The 19,712-nt window shown below is 54.5% G+C and overlaps 1 protein-coding gene across 1 annotated transcript in view; it reads left to right on the top strand.

Annotated features, from left to right (window-relative positions):
* The window catches only part of KIF18B (kinesin family member 18B), a 28,965-nt gene extending 16,969 nt beyond the window's left edge, over window positions 1–11,996 (top strand). The window contains exons 7-15 of the mRNA XM_034756238.1: window positions 369–443; window positions 3,639–3,751; window positions 4,270–4,405; window positions 4,674–4,774; window positions 6,273–6,490; window positions 8,026–8,617; window positions 10,300–10,413; window positions 10,799–10,896; window positions 11,631–11,996. Of these exons, the coding sequence (XP_034612129.1) occupies window positions 369–443; window positions 3,639–3,751; window positions 4,270–4,405; window positions 4,674–4,774; window positions 6,273–6,490; window positions 8,026–8,617; window positions 10,300–10,413; window positions 10,799–10,896; window positions 11,631–11,737 (1,554 nt within the window). The 3' untranslated portion in view covers window positions 11,738–11,996. The remainder of the gene's footprint in view (window positions 1–368; window positions 444–3,638; window positions 3,752–4,269; window positions 4,406–4,673; window positions 4,775–6,272; window positions 6,491–8,025; window positions 8,618–10,299; window positions 10,414–10,798; window positions 10,897–11,630) is intronic.
* Window positions 11,997–19,712: the final 7,716 nt, after the last annotated feature.

Raw genomic sequence — 19,712 nt, 5'->3', positions numbered from 1 at the left:
GTAGACATTCATTTAGATCTCTGAACTGTCTCGTCCTCGGATCTGTGCCTGCTCTGGGGACAAGCACAGCTAGAGTTGCTGATGGTGATGCAGCTCTCTCTGTAGGAGATGTGAGCATTGGCTAAAGCAAAGCGTCACTTCATGGGCGGGCAATAGTGACCATGAAAGGGAGCTTCTCCCTTCAGAATTGTCCCTTAGAGGTGTTCCCTGTATCCCAGGGGTATCCCAGCAGCTCTGCTTAAACGAACCCATAGAGTGCCTGGGACTCAGCAACAGGACTCACTGGCCTCTCAGTTCTCTCCACAGCTATTTCACCTCTGTTCCTTTAACCCTCTCTCCTCCTTCCCCGCCCCCTTTCCACCCTGCAGCTGAAGAGTAATGTGCTCAGCCTGGACTGCCACATCACGAAGTACGCAGCTATCTGTGAGCAGCTGAAAGCAGAGGTGAGATGCCTTACAGGGGGCTGGTGAGCAGTTCTGTCTGTAGCCCTTGTCAGAGACCAGCACTACTCTGGGACTATAAGTACCAGGAGTTCTGTGATAGGCTCGTGGTATTGGCTGTGCTGCCGGAGAACTGCTTAGCCCAGTCAGTGGGCAGTGTCTTACGTTAAGGAAGAGCAGAGGACTGGAATGGACTCTTCTGGGGCTGCTATGAGAGCACTGCTGCTGGACAGATCCAGGGGCCCAGGTATTCTGGGATCCTGCAGCACTTGCTCTAGGCCCCAGTAATGAATCACTCTCTGCCTTGTTTGTGAAGAGAGGTGAATGGCGTGTAACTGCTGTAGCCCTCCTTGCCTGAATCTGCAGCAGGACAGCCAGAAACAATGGCACTGAAGTGTGAACTGCCCTATTGATCCCCAAAGCTCCTAGTGTCCCCAGCCAGCTGCCAGAATCTCCACATTCCCCCTGACCGCTTCTACAGGCAAATGGTCAATAAACCTGCCACACATTGAAAAATACTGGGGCAAAGTAAGACTGTATGTCTTACAACTGAGTGTGCCAATCTCAGGTCAGACTGTCAGAAAACTAGGGGTGTGTTCTGTAATTAGATTTCACGAAGCCGGTAACAAATGTGTGCTGCTGGATCACTCTACCAGTCTTACCACAGAATCATAGACTACCAGGGTTGGAAGGGACCTCAGGAGGTCATCTAGTCCAACCCCCTGCTCAAAGCAGGACCAATCCCCAACTAAATCATCCCAGCCAGGGCTTTGTCAAGCCTGACTTTAAAAACCTCCAAGGAAGGAGATTCCACCACCTCCCTAGGTAACCCATTCCAGTGCTTCACCACCCTCCTAGTGAAAAAGTTTTTCCTAATATCCAACCTAAACTTCCCCCACTGCAACTTGAGACCATTACTTCTTGTTCTGTCATCTGCCACCACTGAGAACAGTCTAGATTCATCCTCTTTGGAACCTCCTTTCAGGTAGTTGAAAGCAGCTATCAAATGCCCCCTCATTCTTCTGTTCTGCAAACTAAACAATCCCAGTTCCCTCAGCCTCTCCTCATAAGTCATGTGCTCCAGCCCCCTAATCATTTTTGTTGCCCTCTACTGGACTCTTTCCAATTTTTCCACATCCTCCTTGTAGTGTGGGGCCCAAAACTGGATACAGTACTCCAGATGAGGCCTCACCAATGTCGAATAGAGGAGAATGATCACGTCCCTTGATCTGCTGGCAATGCTCCTGCTTATACAGCCCAAAATGCCGTTAGCCTTCTTGGCAACAAGGGCACACTGTTGACTCATATCCAGCTTCTCGTCCACTGTAACCCCTAGGTCCTTTTCTGCAGAACTGCTGCCTGGCCGTTGGTCCCTAGTCTGTAGCAGTGCATGGGAGTCTTCTGTCCTAAGTGCAGGACTCTGCACTTGTCCTTGTTGAACCTCATCAGGTTTCTTTTGGCCCAATCCTCTAATTTGTCTAGGTCCCTCTGTATCCTATCCCTACCCTCCAGCGTATCTACCACTCCTCCCAGTTTAGTGTCATCTGCAAACTTGCTGAGAGTGCAGTCCACGCCATCCTCCGAGTCCAGATCATTAATGAAGATATTGAACAAAACCGGCCCCAGGACCAACCTTTGGGGCACTTCGCTTGGCATTCTGCCATGGAGCCACAGACAGTCCCCTTAGGCTCTCCAGCCCCCCTTTACCATCCAGACAAACTGAACTTTGTGATGAAAGGTTATTAACACCAACATCACCTCATATTGGGTTACTCCCAACCCCAAGAGGTCGGTTACTTACCCCAGGTCAATGGATACTCGATCTCACACCAAAGACAACGCTGACAGCCAGTTTCTCTAGTAAACGAACAAAAGCTTTATTAGCTAAGAAAAAGCAATATGCGTTATTGAGAAGTTAAAGCAGGTAAAATGCATTCACAGGGAGTCGAAGTTTGTAAGTCCAATATGATCGCAGAGATGTAGTGAGCTGCTAGATTTCAATAAGTCTCTCCGCGTTACCCAGAATAACTGTGGGGATCTCTGCCCACTTGTTCAATATTCCACCCTATTAGAATCCAAAACAGTTCAAAGATGCAGAATCATTCCCTTGAACCAGTATTGATAGATTCTTGCTCACAGAAAATTAGCTGACCGCTTTTGTATCCATTGCTGAACCCAACGACTCTTGCTCTGAAGTTACCCTTCTACTTTTTGCATTCACAAGTAATGCAGTTGCAGTGACATACAGAATGCAATTGCCTGCCGTTACAGGCAGGGATAAAGGATAGATAGAGGGATAGGGATAGAGAAGTGAAAACAATACAAGTATCCTTCATTAATTTTCATGCAGTTTACACACCACGTAAATTCTCACTAACATACACTTCTGACCTAGGGTTAATTAAGTACGGGGTTTACATAATGTAATGCAATAGTAAACAACAGGTTATAGGTAAGTGAAGACAATAACATCAGCATTTTGCTAGTTTTCATGAATTTAGAGCAAATGTAATTAGGGGGCATCTGCCATGTAAATGCAATGTGATAACATCCCCCTTTGTGAACTGGCTTGAACACACAATGTCCTTTTAGCATTTCTTTGCTATCCCCACACCAGTGAATTGCCCTGTTGCTCCAGCCGGAGCTGGCAATCTGCTAGACAGATCACCACACTGACAAATGTCAGGGCAGAGTAAGACGGAACTGAATGTCAAACCAACACAGGGGGCTGGGGCTAGTGCAGTGGCTGGATTCTGGGAACTACCTCCTTGGAACACTTGGACCTGAAGGTGCTGCACAGTCTGATACAAGTGAGCCACAGACTCCAGGGGGGTTGGGGGACTGCTTGGGGGAAGAAGGGGTATATAGGGCAGGTACCTGGCTGCTCTCCAAGGACTCCAAGTATCATGGGTGGGGGCTGGGGAGGGGTCTCCTGGGAACGCATGAACTTCTCCTGACTGCAGTTTCTGTAGTGGAGTGTGACTACCGGCTCCTGAGCAAGTGGCAGACATGCTTGGTGTCCCTTGCTGCTTAGGGGCTCAAGCGAAGGAGGAACACAGCAAGTCCTCAGCGTCAAGGTCTCTCCTGCAGTGCGTAGGCTGCCGCTCTCAGAAGGGAGGTGTAGTTGTGTGGCGTTGACAGCGAATGCCATGAATGGATGGGGAAATTGGATCTAAATGGGTGGAATTTCCCTTGCAGGTGGCAGCTCTGCGAGAGAAGCTCCAAGCTTACGAGGGAAACACCCAGGATCCAGACCACCAGGTTCCAGCTCCTCAGGCACAGTCTACTCCTTGGCAGGTGGAGCTGCTCAGGTACGTTTCGTTGATCATCAACATCTTGTCCTTCCGGGAGCCTGAACAGGGCTGAATGCTCCATCCTATCCCCCAGGCTTCCCCATCAAGGAGCTTTAGGGTTCTTTTTACTCTTGATTGGATCCCAAATAACGTGTCTGAACGCAGAGCTGATTGGAATGCAGCCACACCTGTTGACTTGCTAAGCACATGGTCATGTCAGTCATACACTCCGGCATATGATGAAGCCATAGTCTGCCCACCAGTGCTTCCCGAAGCCCGGATGGGCAGAGTGACTCACTGACAAGTGAGAGGGAAGGTGGTCCATGAAGGCCTTTTGACAGACTAAGCACAGGACTAGACTTGTAAAATCTGACTGTAAAATAAAGGTCTCCATGAGGGTCTCTGCGCTCCCCAGAGAAGCCTGTGAGTGGTGGCAGAAAACACGGCAGCTTTTCACCCAGATCTGCTCTGGCAACTGCTCCTAAAGAGCTTGTCTCTGTGTTGTTATGGCTGCTTCTTCCTCTGCATTGCTACAGGTCAGCAGAGGCTGCACAGGAGGTGTCCCCAGATCATGAAGTCCCTGATAAGGGGAACCAGGAAATGGTGATACAGCAGCAGGAGCGGAAAGTGAGACCCCCCTTTCAGCAACAGGACCTGGGAGCAGTGGAACAGGTGAGAGAAGGGGCTGGTTGGCGGAGGAGCCCTCAGGCAGGTCTGGAGACTTGACGAGAATGAGACAGCTGCAGGGTATGGGGAAGTGCAATGAGACACTGACGAGGAATAGCAGGGGGGGCCAGTTACAGCGTGTGCTGAAGCTGTGTCCTCTGCTCTCCAGTAAACTCTCTCCTCCATTAAACCTGCACCAGGTGAGAGTGGCAGGAGCTGGCAAAACTGAGCAAAAGCATTTGATACTAACGTTCCCTCCTTGTGATCAATTCAGACGCCAGAGAAGGAACTTCATGACTGTGCCACAGATCTTCAGCAGAAAACCAATAAACCAAGCTCTCTGCTACAGGGACTGCCCCGGGATCAGACCCAGAGGTGAGTGTTCCCTCACCACCTCCCCCACTGCCACCCCCACATACGCGCACATAGGGGCAAGGGACGTGCTCCTTCCTGTGGTGAGGTGAACTGTGCGGCAGTACTGGGGTGAGGCTGAAAGAACCAGCCCAGTCTGCAGGGTGCTTGTGCTCCTCGTGGGGATTGTGAAGGGGCAGGAACAGTTCACAGGGATATAGGGCCGCTGCAGTTACCTGTTCTATAAAGGCAGCACCTCCCGTAGCCCACTGGAAACTGATCATATGGGATGCCCCTACCTGATCCTAATGGGTGAGCTCTGTGAAATGCTCCGGGGGGAGACAAAACCAAGGTCTGGCCAATGTACCATGTGTAGGGAAGACTTGGTTTCTGTGCCAAAGCTGCCATAGGAACAATAATGATCCAGCCCAAGTAATTTCTATCCTAAGGTACTAGTGGTAGGAAAGTAACTGCCCTTTCTCCAGGAATCCCAGTAATCTGGGTTCTGCCAGCAGAGCGGAGTCGGAATTCCCAATGTGGCAAATGGCATGTGAACCCGAACTTCAGACTGGTAGAATTCACCTCTGGAAGCTCTCCTTACGTCCTGGGCTTCTATAGGGTGTGCCTGGGGTGGGTCCAGGAAACAGTCTGCTGGGGTCTCTGCCCTAAGTCTCCTGCCAGAATGGATCCCTTGGGAAAGTTACTCTTAAGGGGGAGGCCTGGGGGAGGGGGGCATTTAACTTAAAACCTGGCAAAGTCTCACTGCCAGCCTGGCCAAGAACCAGAGGTCCCAAAAGCCCAGCCCAGAGTCCCAAGTGCCCCGATACCAGCTCTGGAACCAAAGGGTGACTCTAGAGTTGACAACCTGCAGGTTCTGTTGCTGGTGAACTCATCAAGCAGCAATTCCTTCTCTGCTGTTGCAGTCTTAAAATAGTCTGACCAGATCTTACCGCCTTGGATTGGGCTCCACTGCCCGATCCATTTACAGCTGAGATGCAGCCTTTGGACTGGCAGCAAGCTGCAACACAGCAGTAAAGTTTGGCCACCCCTTGTACTAACAGTCCGTGCTCTTGCACGGCCCTAAGAGGACACCTGGAATTGAACAGGTGTGTCGGTGCTTCCTGGAACCAATGCAGGTAGGTGGTATGTGGGTGTGAGGTGCTGGTGATGGAACCTCGGTGCCCAGAAGACCAAGGTCGAAGTCACTATTTTCAGCTTACTAACTGGTTCTTGGGGCCAGGTTCTCACCTGACATGGGAAGCATAGAATATCAGGATTGGAAAGGACCTCAGGAGGTCATCTAGTCCAACCCCCTGCTCAAAACAGGACCAATCCCCAGACAGATTTTTGCCCCAGATCCCTAAATAGCCCCCTCAAGGATTGAACTCACAACCTTGGGTTTAGCAGGCCAATGCTCAAACCACTGAGCTATCTATCCCTCCCGTGCTACACTGCGCTAGCCTATTGGTGACAGTGTTAATCTCTTCTAGCGAAACTCATGTTCTGGCCCTTTCTATCCCAGGCTGGTCCTTGCTGTCCTGCATGTGGCACAAAGGCAGTACTTTCTGCTGAAGGCTGCCAACCTCCTAACCCCTGACATGGTCTCAGAGTTTGAGGAACTGGAATACCTGGTGCAAAGAGAAACCAGTAGGAGTCAAGAGCCAGCTGGGACTCTGGGTGGAGCCGAGGTGACCAGTGAAAGCATCCCAGCCCCAGAGGAGCAGCAGCACTCGGATAATGGTGAGCTTGTGTGGGTGTGGTCTCCAGAACAGCTGGGCCTCAACCCCTATGTTCTACTGTCCCCTCAGGATTTGAAGTGTGTGCCTGAGTGACAGGGTGGAGAAGCCTGGAAGGCTCTGTGCAATGGCTCACGCTTTGGGGTGGTCACTACTGTCCTCCCTCCCAGTGGGAGTGGCTGCCTGCCCTGGACCTCTGGTGCTGCTCCCTAGCGTCCCCTGCGGCCCAAACTCCCTAGCAGGCTCGAGCACAGCTGGGTGCGACGTGTGTAGCCCCAGCATGAACTCGGCATCTGGGACCCAACTCCAATGCACTTTGAGGACAAAGGCAACTTGAGGGAGGGTGGGCAACTGAGTGGCTGCAGCACCGGGACTTGGCGCAGTGGCACAGCCTCTACCCCCAGCTAAGTCCCTCTGGTTAAAATCAAGCTCGGTTAAATCATTACAGCTCCGGGCAGACGAGCTCGGAGTGCAGGTCACGGCGTTGGTCACACTTGGTTCATGTTTGAAGGCTTTCTCTGTAACCAATAGGGGCCAGGGGCACTTGTTGTTTCAAACAAACCAGCACTGCAATTATACACACATTTTAAAAATGTGGATGTGGCCATTGATATGGCAGGTTAATCACACTCACACAAGCGTGGGCATAGCCCTGTAAGCCATCTCCCAGCGCCGTGGAGCTGAGGCTCCTCTCTGTACGACAGGTCAGTATTTCCTGGGTTTACAGATCAGGGAAGTGAGGCTTAGAGACTTTACAGGGTTTCTTTTTAATTCTATGTTTAGACTTCAGTGCTTTTGGTGCCTGCACAAAACTCAGCCCAGTGACCCCACAGCTCTTCCAGCTGCTGACTACCCCTCCCCAAAACCTGGGGAACCAGCATTCACAGACGGGCCTAGGGATCCGTCTCTCATAGATACTGCCGCCCATCTCCAGAGGCACCGGCCACGTAAAATCAGTAGCAATACCAAAGTGCCTAATGGACTTCAGAGTCTCAGGGACCTCCCCCTTTTCACAGTAAAAACTCTGCTCTGGGTGGGCAAGCCTTTTTGTTTGTTCTTTTAGACTTGTTCTCTTGAGGTTGACTTGTTCCAGGGTAATGTTTACTTCTTTGTTGTTTTGGTTGGCTTGGGTAGAAGGGGGTCTCTGGATTGCAGGAACGGGAGATAGCAAATGTGAACGTCTAGTGCCCCTCCCTGAGAACAGCCCGCTAGCAGCGCCCTTCCTTGTAAACCAGAGGGCTGGTTTTCACATCAAGCTCCGGCACACCAGGCAGTGACAGATGCCTTAGAATCACTGAGGAGTTGGGCATCATCCCTCTGTGAGCCAGAAGGAGAACCCGGAAGACCTAACTCCTAATGTCTATGACTGTGCCAGCATGGCCTTTCATACCTGCTTTGGGGCGGGGGGGCATGCAGGAGGCTCCGCTGTAGGACTGCTTAGTGACTGCCCCAGGTGTCTGCTCTGGACGGGCTGGCACTTAAGAAGATAGGGGGAAATGTGGCTATATCTCTTAACACTCTACTTACCTACTCTCCTAGTTGTGCCATTGGCCACCAGGCTGCAGGGTGCTCCTGCCACAGAGCGTGCTGCCCCGATGACGAGGGCTGTGACGCGGTCCTTGCAGGAGCTTGTGTTGGTCCCTAGTCCCTCAGCCAAGACTCCCAGCCTGCCAACGAAGAAGAGGAGGAGGTCGGAAATGAGCAGCCCATCCAAAACAGGAACTCCTGCCACGCCAAAACCGCAGGCGAAGCGCCAGCGGAAATCCTCCCTTCCTGGCCGGCGAAGGCGAAGGGGCTCCGCAAATGAACCAGCTGCTCCTCCAGTGACAATCAGTCACAGCACCCCCATTATAAAGGAAGCTAAACCTGCTCAACTAGTGCCTTATTGCACCCCAAAACCCTGCCCAACAACAGTCACCAAAAGTCGGGTGCCCCTGACAACATCTGCTGCCCAAAACTGTTGCACTCCAGCTATGCTGACCATCCGAGACCTGAATCTAACCTTTGACCTTGCTGAGGACAGCTGTTCATCTGGTGTGGACAATCCTGTGAAATTCAGTGCCCCCGAGTTCCCTGGCTGGGAGAACGTCCAGTGCGTCTTTAAAAAGCCCGAAGGTTCCTTCATGCCCAGGTTAGTGCTACTGGGACACTCCTATCTACCAGTTCCACTGTAGCCTACTCACTGGGTTGGATTGGGGAACTGGGCTGGTTCATTTCATTCTGCCTTCTTCTCAATTTCATTTTCTGGTTCATCTGTACTAGTAGGATGTTCTTGTGGCTTTGAGTCCAAATGCTACAAGGAGATTCTTTCTCTGAGACTCGTATACCCCCAAACTAGCAGTCAGATTTGTGAACAAACACCATTGTTTATGGAGAATTGGAAAGTGTTTAAAAAATCCATTCCTCCTCGTCTTTTCCTGTCGATATCCAAGAGGAATCTCTTCTTCAGATTGCTTGTCCAGCTCTAAAGGCTTGTTAGAATCAGTGGGGAAACTGAGGCATGGTGGGGAAACTAAGGCACAGTGGGGTAGTGACTTGCCCACGGGCACCTTGCAAGCCAGGAATAGCGCCCCGGAAGCCTGACTTCAGCCTCCTACTCAAATCTACAGATGCTGCAGCCTTGCTTGTAACGTTAGTTATAAAGGTTTGCCTTTCATCCATCTAGCTCAGAGGTGGGCAAACTACGGCCCATGAGATTGTCCTGCCCGGCCCCTGAGCTCCCAGTCAGGGAGGCTACCCCCGGCCCCTCCCCTGCTGTTCCCTCTCCCCCGCTGCCACGTGGGGAGCACTCTGACCCACCGCTCCTGCCGGGTTGCGTGGCTTGTGCCCACCCACCTCCCAGGCTTTCCAATAAGCCAGTCCTGCCGCTCTGAGCGGCATGGTAAGGGGGTGGGAAGTGGGGGGGGTTGGATATGGGGCAGGAGGTCCTGGGGGGCAGTCAGGGGACAGGGAGCAGGGGGCGGTTGGATGGGGTGGAGGTTGGGAGGGCGGTCAGGGGACAGGGAACAGGGGGGTTGGATAGGCGTGGGAGTCCCACGAGGCCTGTCAGGAGGCGGGGGTGTAGATAGGGGTCGGGGCAATCAGGGGACAGGGAGCGGGGTGGGGGGGTTGGATGGGGGCAGAGTCCTGGGAGGGGGTGGTCAGGGGATAAGGAGCAGGGGGAATTGGATGGGTTGGGGGTTCTGAGGGGGGGAGCGGGAAGTGGGAGGGGGTGGATAGGGGGCGGGGGCCAAGCTGTTTGGGGAGGCACAGTCTTCCCTACCCAGCCTTCCATACCGTTTCGCACCCCCGATGTGGCCCTTGGGCCAAAAAGTTTGCTCACCCCGATCTAGCTGGTGAGTGAGACCCCAATTCCCTGACTGTTTATGCAGTCAACCCCTCAGTAGTCTCAGTTAATGTCCCATTTCTCCATGGTGTAGCCCATAGGGCTAGCTTGCCTTTATTATATTCCAGGGGTCGGCAACCTCTGGCACGCGGCTCACCAGGGTAAGCACCCTGGCGGATTGGGCAGGTTCAGCCAATCGCCGCTCCCATTGGCCTGGAGCCGCAAACCGTGGCCAGTGGGAGCTGCAATTGGCCGAACCTGCAGACGCGGCAGGTAAACAAACTGGCCCGGCCCGCCAGGGTGCTTACCCTGGCGAGCCGCGTGCCAGAGGTTGCCGATCCCTGTTATATTCACTGCTTTGCCTTCATTATAGGAACTCTTCTATATTTACAATGGCAATGACAGTCCAGAGGAGATGGGCCTGAGATTCTGTCTAGGAGAAAGTGTCTCAGTGCGTGTGTGTTAACTTGTTATCTGATTGGATTCAGAGCCTCCATGCCCGTGTTCACCATGAAGGGCTCCTCCATCCCACCTGGCAGCATCCCGAAGCCATCCTCGTTGGTCTCTAAAGCAATGGGACAGAAGAGAAGGCGTTCTGTGAGGTGAGAGCTCGCTGGAGGCAGCCAGCCCAAGACCAGATCACCAGCTGGTGGATTGTGTGCGTCCATATCCTCCCTCTCTGGTTCCCCAGCAGCTGTCCAGGGAAGCCCATGGAGGAGCAAGTGTCTGAGGGACCACTGGAGCATGCAGTTCTTGTGCGTCCCTTCTGAGCCTGACTGCTCTCCCTCTCCTGTAACAGGCCTTCTCTCCCCAGGGCTGAGGCAGGGGAAATGGCGGCAGGATTGATGTTGAGGGGGATGAAGGTAAATGCTGCCCCAGAGCCTAGAGGTGACTGGGGCTGTTCAGGAGCCCCGCCCTGGGGGCTGGGATTGAAATGGGCTCCTGCTCTCTAGTGGGTGTCGCTAATTGCCCTGCCTTCCGTTCCAGCACTGCCTCCCACTCGCTGGGTGGGCGGCAGAGCCAGAGCCGAATTGCCAGGCTCCGGAGCAGCACTGTGAAGTCCTTGCAGACCCCAAGTATCCCAGGTAACCCCGTCTCTTCTCAGTGCTTGGCTAGACAGGCTGGGGAAGGAGGGCCCCCAGGCTGGGGATATACTATGGGAGCCACCCCTGGGCTCAGGCAGGTGCTAGGCCTGGCCTTGGCTAGTACCGGTGCCAGATGACGCTCCCCTGCTACATCTGAGCAGTGGCCCTTCTACTCAAGGGTGGGGTACAGGGAAGAGCTGCCTGAGATGCCAGTGTTGCAGTGACGAGGTTAAACTTCGACAACTTCTGCAAATCCCTGTGTTTCCCCACTGTGTCCACCCTGGGTGCCTGTACCCATCCCCCACTGCCACAGCCATCTGTTCCCAAAAGCATGCACAGCCCTAGGGTGCAAAGCGTGCCTGGCCTCACTGCATCCCGCCCTGTCTGTCAAAGAGCAGCACTCGTGGGCCCTGGAGGGCTGGACTGTGGCGAGGAGGGGAACAGAAACACGGATCAGAAGATCCTTTCCTCCTCCTGGGCCGCGCGGTGGCTCTGGTACTGCCCCTTGAGCTTTCATGCCTGCGTAGCACAAGAGGAGGAGGGCAGCATGTCTATAAAGGAAGGATGTGGGACCTACTGGCTGGTGCCAGGGGGTGGGAACTGGGCTCCATTGTGGAAGTGTGGGCTTGCTGCAGGTCTGGGAAGCTCTGAGGGGCTGCAGGGGCCAGCGATCCTGTCCAGTGATGCTCAGGCCTCTGCTTTTATTTTCCTTGTTTGTGTGTTTTCACCTCCAGAGCGTCCTTCCTGCACTCTGGCCAAGAGGAGCAGAGCAGATCTAGAAGTAGTTGGTGGAAAAATGCTGTCTGCACCCAGATCCCAAGCCATGAAGCTTTTCTGCTGAAATGTCCTTGGACCCCAGGGTCATCAACGCAGGGGCCACTTGGCTGTTTTAGTTTAGCGCTGCCTGGGACAAGGCCAGCATGCCTGGAGCATGGACATCTTCCCCCTCTCCTATGTACAGACTGGGCTCGCACCTCCCTTCTGTGGCAGTGTTCCCTGAGCTGCCACTCCCTGGGCGTTTGGGCAGCACTCCCATCAGTGCCAGCTGTTCAGTACAGTCTCCTCAGGCCTTTCCTGATCCTGCTGCCTCCCTTGGCAGTGTAGCAACGAAAGGAGGACGCGTGTCTCCTCGCCCTTTCCCCCTCTGCAGGGTGGCAGTATCCTGCTCCTCATCTCAGCATTGGAAGGAAAAGACCGGAATGGGGTGTTCTGCCAGCAGATCCCCTCTCCAGATCCTAGTAGTGTCCAAAAGCTCCTCGTGGGTGTCTGGCACTGGAGCCGTGCACACCCCGGCATCCCCAGCTCCTGAGCAGAGCAGCAGTGGCAGAGCACTGCAGGGCTGTGGGCAGACTGCTGCACCTCCACCCACCCCAGAGCAAAGCGTCCTTGACCCCTCCTGCTCCGGCACTGCCCAGAAACTCTTCTCCTTTGGGGCCAGAGTCTGAGCTCTGTTACACCAGTGACTTCGCTGGAGTTGCTCGGCATTCACAGTGCGCCTGGCTTGGTTTTACCAATGGAAACCGGCTGGGGCTGGGTTCTGAGCTGGGCTTCGGGGAGTCTCCTGAGCAGCACACATGGGCTGTGTAACGCTCCTCCAGGCAGAGAGAGCCCTGTATTTTATACCAGATGGATTATCGCTGTTCTGTCTTTAGCTCCTGTGTAAACTCCTCTTCGGTGTCTGGTGCTAACAGATGGCTGCAGCACGGCCCTTTTTAATCAAACTCTTAGGTGTGATACTTCTCACTTCCCTCCCAGCCAGAGCCTGGCATGGAGCTGCTTGGGGATGGGCCCTGCTCCGGCTCCCTCAATGGCCAGTGATTTGGATGTCCAATGAGCATGTCCCCCATGGCCCAGGCTCTCTGAAAATCTCAGCCAAGGCCTCTTCCACCCCGTCTTCTGTTCAGTGCTGCACCAGCTGGGAGTTTTCCAGTGCCCCTGAGGGCAAACAGGGTGAAACCCCAGGTAACGGCTTGATCTAGAGAGAAAATAGTGGGTGTGAGCAGCCACGCCTCCTGCTAACACTAAGCAGGGGCCTGGGTGTGAACTGCAGTGGGAAATGTCCCAACCTCTCCGTTCTGCTGGAGCCTCCTCTGCTGCCCCCTCCAGCGACCATTCAGGCCAGTTCCAGCCATTGGTTCGCATCATTCCATAACTAGTGCTTGGCACTGCCTCTGCCAAGGGGAGGGGAAAGATTCTCACTAGCGACCCCCTGACGTCACCTCTTCTCTGCACCCCAGAACCCAGCTCACATCACCCTCCTCAGTGCAGTCAAACTGCCTCCCAGACAGCTCTGCATGGACCTTTGTGGGGCCCCGATTTTCTTTTCCTTCTAATACTTACGTGCTGGCAGAGGGGCTTTGAGGCTGTGTCTTCATTGCAATAAAACACCCGGGGCAGGCCTGCGGCAGGGGCTGTACAATTGCAGTGTAGACCTTTGGGCTCAGGCTGGAGTCTGGACACTGGGACCCCACAAAGGGGGTGAGGGACCGACTTGAAGAAGAGCTCGGTGGAACTCAAAAGCTTGTTTCTCTCGCTAACAGAAAGTTGGTCCAATAAAAAATATTCCCTCCCCCACCTTGTCTCTATAGTATCCTGGGACCAGCTCAGCTACACTAACCCTGCAGCCATTTGGGGGCGAGGACTTTCTTGCACAAAGCCATGGGCCCAGACAACCCAGCTGAAGATTCACAAGCCTGTTCCAATCCACAGAGTGGGGTGCAGCAGTAAGCCAAGGATTTTCAATATGCTGATCTGTTTAGTATGCTAACACCAGGCTCAATTCCCAGCGAGCTGTCCCCTTTGCTTCTGATGCAGCCCTTCCTGACAGCCAGCCCCGGGTTTGCTTAGCGATCTGCTGCTTCCTGGGGGGGTTACAAACTTCCACTGCCCTCATTATTTCAGCCCCTTTCTGGTGTAACGCTGGAGAGAGCTGGATTGCAAAGGCAGATGCTCGTGTGCACCCGCCTTTGCATTGTTGGAGGCTGGAAGATTATAATTAAAACTTTCAGCTCCCTTAAAGTTAGGTCCTCTCATTAAGAGGCGGATGGGGGCTGGGGGAGAACCCAGCTTTGCCTCTCTGGAGCTGAGTGACTGACGTTTCTCACAAGAGACGTTAACACTTTGATCCCATCTGCGTAGGAGCTGGGAAAAAATAAATATCTGGGGAGATTAGCCGAGACTTTCTGTTCACCCCAAAGACCTTCCCCCCACCCTCCCTGCAACATCTCTCACTCAATCCATCCTTCCTGCGCTGCAGAAAAGCCGTTGCCTCAGCTAACAAGCTCACAGAGCTGAGCCGACAGACGCGCCGCCTGGCAAGGTGAGGCAGACAAGCAATTAAAAAGTGTCGCAGTGGGTCAGAGTTGCCTGCTGTTGTTTTAAAAGGCCTGGGTGTGATTCTAGAGATCAAATGGGGGTGCAGGTGCAGCTGGATGCTGTAGCCAAATCCCCCCACCTGCGCCCTGCTCCAGGTGAGATCTGCGCTGCCTGCATGCACAACATCAGCTGCTGCCGGATGTCTCCGCTGTTCAGAACTAGGCAGCGTGGTCAAATGTCCAGAGCAGGGAACTGGGTTCTGCTCCTGACTTGCTGCCCAGCTGACACCATTACTGCTCATTTCTGGTTTGCTTTACGTTCCCGAATGAGGGCCGGGGTCCCCTGCTGCAAACACGTAACAGGAGAGACAGCCCCTGCCCTAAAGAGCTCACAGTCTGTGCAGACAAGACGGGGGGGGGGACGGGGATGAACCGTAAGCAGATGGTGAAGGGTAGCAACCAGCATGTGGTGTCTGTCCGTGGGTCAAGGAGCCTGCCCATCTCCCCAGGCCCTGGGAGGTTTAATTAGCTGCACATGGGTGAGCGTTGTGATGCTGAGCAGTGTAACACCTAGGAATGCTGGGAGCCACAAAGCCAAGTCAGGTGCCCAGGCTTCTGCTGCAATGAATGGGGAAAGTTGGGCCCTTGGGAATGGGAATCACCTATGCCAGCCAACGGGGGGGTGCTAAGCCCCGCCTCTCTCTCAGTGAGAGGTGCCCCTAAATCCAGGCTATGACCTGTGACCAGGACCCCCCCGAGGCACGGCCTTAGGCAGAGTAGGAGTTAGGCAGGCGTCTGAGGGGCTGATGCCCACCCAGTTGGGATGGGGGAAAGCCCAGGTTCAATCCCCCCTTTCTGCCATGTGGCGGGGATGGACAGATTTGAACTGGGCTCTCCCGTCTCAGTGCCCTAACCCCAGGGCTCCAGGTACAGTCTCACACTGGTCGCTGGTTAGGGCGCTCTCCCGAGAGGTGGAAACACCTGGTCTACATCCCAGGGGAGTGCTCCAGCCCCAGGCTAACGGTCACCACTATCTCCTCTCTGGCCAGCCCCACACTGGTAGGCAGCGTCTGAGCACCCACTGGCTCAGGCCTGCATGTGCCTAGCCTCTCCCCGCTGGAGCCGGGTGGCAGATGGTATCTAGCTGGTGAGAGGAGGCAGCCATGCGTGTGTCCAGAGGCAGAAACGCAGGCTCTTGGTGAGCTTTTACCCTGGGAGTTTCAGTACCTGAAGGGTCAGGCCGGAGTGTTGTGGGGCATAAACCAGGACTTCGGCCCCTACGTCTCTGTGAATTATCCCCATGGAGCTGCTGGGACGGGAAGGGCTGAGGAGAGACTGTAACAAACCTGCAGCCACCTCGAGCGTCACATCCCCATGCTGCACAGCGGGGCACTCGGAGCTCCCTGGGGGGCAGGAAGGCTGGAGCTCAAATCCTCCTGCTCCAGGGATCCAGCCCCTTGCTGCTTGAGCCGAAGGAGAAACTCCCCTGGGAGTTCGTGCCCTGCGGCCTGGACACTGGTGCAGTTCTGATGCCACCCAGTGGAGGGCGGTGCTTGCACAGGTGTGCTCTGGTACACGGTCATTTAGATAAACCACAAGGAGTCCGGTGGCACCTTAAAGGCTAACAGATTTATTTGGGGATAAGCTTTCGTGGGTAAAAAGCCCACTTCTTCAGAAGCATGGAGTGAAAATGACAGAGGCAGGCATTATATAGTGACACATGAAGAGACAAGTGGAGAACCAGTGGTGACAGGGCCAATTCAATCAGGGTGGATGTGGTCCACTCCCAAGAATAGATGAGGAGGTGTCAATTCCAGGAGAGGAAAAGCTGCTTCTGTAATGAGCCAGCCACTCCGTCTTTAAGGTGCCACCAGACTCCTTGTTGTTTTTGTGGAGACAGACTAACACGGCTCCCCCCGGTACTTGACAGTAATGTATAGACTGTCGGTATTTTTCAAGGAAAGCAGCGAGCTGCTGCTGGGCCCAGATTTGCGCCAGCAGGGGACACACTTGGAGACTTGGGGCTTGGCGAGCAGGTGGCGTCTGCTGCAGGGGGTTGATCTACTCGGCTCTGGTTTCTCCTCACAGCAGTGTGGCCTAGTCACGGAGTCCTAGCATTTCAGGCCAGAAGGGACCCCAGATCGTCGGGGCTGACTGCCTGTACAGCTCCACTGGGATGGGCTGGATTTTCCGTCGGGAAACGTGCATTTCACCATACCCACAAAAGTACTTCCCTGGCCAGCAATCGCAATGCACGAGCAGGCAAGAGTGTGAAAAATGCTGCCTGCGAATTGACGAGTGCTAGCTTTCCGGAGCTGGATGTTGTGAAGTGTGATGTCACCCCACCGTAATTCTGTTCAGCTGGGATTACTTACATGGATAAAAATGGGGGGAAATGCTTCCAAGTAAACCGTGCTGTTCTCCAGCAACATTACAAACAAATAAAAAGCAAAGTCTGCCAAGCCTGTGTACAGCACAGGCCCCCACCAGCCCCACCCAGCCCCCGCACACGGACCCCAACAACCGAAATGAGCCCAAAGCATCACAGCCCTCAGGACACTGGACTACGGTGTGCCAGAGGCCGAGGGGCGCCAGGGCCCAAGGCCCCTGCAAGGGCAGGGAAAAGATTGTGTGAGATACACCAGGCTAATCCTAGCCAGTGACACCCCCACCCCCTGCAGGCTGAGGTGAACGCAAAACCCCCCAAGGCCTCTGCTCATCTGACCTGGGAGGATAGTCCTGCCCCAGCCCACATGTAGCAACCAGTTAGACCATGAGCTTGTGGGCTAGACCCACCAGCCAAGCCCCTGAGAGAGAGAAAATGCCCAGTGCCACCCCAGAGCCCTGGCGGTCCCCAGCCAGTGTCCCAGCCCAGCCACGGCCATCCTGAGGCTCCAGAGGAGGGAGCTAAACAAAATAAAAAAACAGACTCTATTGCGGGGAGTGAGGGGGTGTCCCTTCCCTTCCTTATCCCTGCTGGTGACTGGCTGAAACCATGAGCTTTTTAGGACCATAAGACATAACCTGGACGGGAGGGAGCCAGCTCTCTGAACAGTCCTGTGTTCTTCCAGACGCACGTGTCATGCACCTTCTCTGGTGATCCCACACTGATATCGGTGAAGCGTCCCCGGTGAGCAACCAACACTGGCATAACTATGCCTAAGTCGCCTTTCCTGTTGCTGTGCTCTGTAGCAAGGTGGGTTGGGGACAAACTAGGGCTGTGCGTGCCATTTATCGCCCCATCGCAATTCGGGAACCCCACTGCTGCAAATCCATCAACCATGTCCTGCACATTGTCCAGAGTCACAGTCCTGCATAGCAGGAAACGGTTAATGCCCCCCCCCCCCTACACACACACACAAACGGTGGATTTTCCAAATCCAAAATGATTTCCCACCTACCAGTAGCACTCTAAGGCCTTGGCTACACTTGCAGATGTCCAGCGCTGTGAGTTAAACCTGACTTCGTGCAGCTGAGTAGGGAGAGCGCTGCAGTCTGTCCACACCGACAGCTGCCCAGCGCACTGTCGTGGCCACATTTGCGGCAATTGCAGCGCTATTGGGAGCGGTGCGTTATGGGCAGCTATCCCACAGAGCCCCTTTTCCCATTCTGACGCCGTGGGTTGTGGGGAGGGGGCGTGGGTGCGGGGCATTCTGGGTCCTGTCCCAATGTCCAGTGATGCATCGCTTCGCATCCCAGAAATCCCTTTGTTTCCGTCCACCTTTGGCGCCATCTTTCAACGGTTTCTGTGCAGCGGGATCTGTCTGCGGGAAATGGAGTCCGAACTGCTGAGGCGTATGCTGACGAGTCTCGCCAGCACGTCACGTTCGAACTATTCCTTAAGATCCAAAGTGACAGTGAGAGTGAGGAGTCCGACGATGCTATCGAGCCGCGTAACGCGTACGACACGAAATTGCTTGTAGCATTCATGGACATGCTCAGCACCGTGGAACGCCGCTTTTGGGCTCTGGAAACAAGCACCGAGTGGTGGGATCACATCGTCATGGAAGTCTGGGATGATGAGCAGTGGCTGCAGAACTTTCGGATGAGAAAAGCCACTTTCATGGGACTGTGTGAGGAGTTTGCCCCCACCCTGCGGCACAAGGACACGAGATTGAGAGCTGCCCTGCCAGTGGAGAAGCGGGTGGCTATTGCAATCTGGAAGCTGGCAACTCCAGACAGCTACTGGTTTGGAGTGGGAAAGTCGACCATTGGAATCGTGTTGATGCAAGTTTGCAAGGCCATTAATTGCATCCTACTCAGAAGAACCGTGACTCTGGGTAATGTGCAGGAAATAGTGGATGGCTTTGCACAAATGGGGTTACCTAACTGTGGAGGGGCGATAGATGGGACGCACATTCCTATTCTGGAACCACCCCACCTAGGATCCGAGTATGTTAATCGGAAGGGGTATTTCTCTATGGTTCTCCAGGCGCTTGTGGATCACCGTGGGCGTTTCATTGACATTAACACAGGCTGGCCCGGAAAGGTGCATGACGCACGCATCTTTTGGAACACTTGGCTGTTTAGGAAGATGCAGGGCGGGGCTTTTTTTCCCAGAGTGGAAGATCACGGTAGGGGAAGTTGAAATGCCCATTGTGATCCTTGGAGATCCCGCTTACCCGTTAATGCCGTGGATCATGAAATCCTACACAGGGAGCCTTGACAGCAGCAAGGAACAGTTCAACTACAGGCTGAGCCGGTGCCAAATGACTGTGGAGTGTACCTTTGGCCGTTTAAAGGGCTGCTGGCGATCTCTGTATGGGAAGCTGGACTTGGCGAAAGCAGCATCCCCAGGCAGGGCCGGCTTTAGGCCAATTTCACCAATTCCCCCGAATCGGGCCCCGCGCCTAAGAGGGCCCCGCACCCAGTGGCAGGGCCGCCCAGAGTGGGGGGCAAGTGGCAGAGAATCCCTTCCCTGGCTAGAGGCGCCTTTTTAATTTTTACTCACCCAGCGGTGCTCCAGGACTTTGGCGGCACTTTGGTGGCATGTCCTTCAGTGCCGCCAAAGACCCGGAGTGAGTGAAGGAACCGCCACCAAAGTCTAGGAGCGCCGCCCGGTGAGTACAAGCCCCACGTGGGTTTTTTTTTTTTAGTCATCCCTGTGGGGGCCCTGTCAAAACTGTTCGAATCGGGCCCCACACTTCCTAAAGCCGGCCCTGGGTGTGGGGCAAGGAGCTGGGACACTGCGCGGTGGGTCATTGTCTGGCCCAGGCCCTTCCTAGCCAGAGGCTGAGGCTGAGGGATTTCCTTCAGGTCACCTTCCGCTGCAGCTTGGCCACGGGCCCCCATAGCCACTAGCCCAGCCAGGGATCCCAAGTGGGGATTGTCACGGCTGGCTCCTCCCTGCCGCCAGCAGCTCTTCACTGCCAGGGAATTCCTGAAATCCTGTGTGCCCCTCCCCCACCCATCTCCTGGGGCTGTGAGTGCCCCCCCCCCGGACAGCCCCCCTCCCCCGAGCTCTGAGTGTCCCTGGCCAGTCCCTCCCCTCAGCCCCCCCCC

The sequence above is a fragment of the Trachemys scripta genome, chromosome 23, assembly GCF_013100865.1.
Source record: "Trachemys scripta elegans isolate TJP31775 chromosome 23, CAS_Tse_1.0, whole genome shotgun sequence".
In the NCBI taxonomy this organism is placed as follows: Eukaryota; Metazoa; Chordata; order Testudines; family Emydidae; genus Trachemys; species Trachemys scripta.
This window is presented reverse-complemented; position numbering and strand designations above follow the sequence as displayed.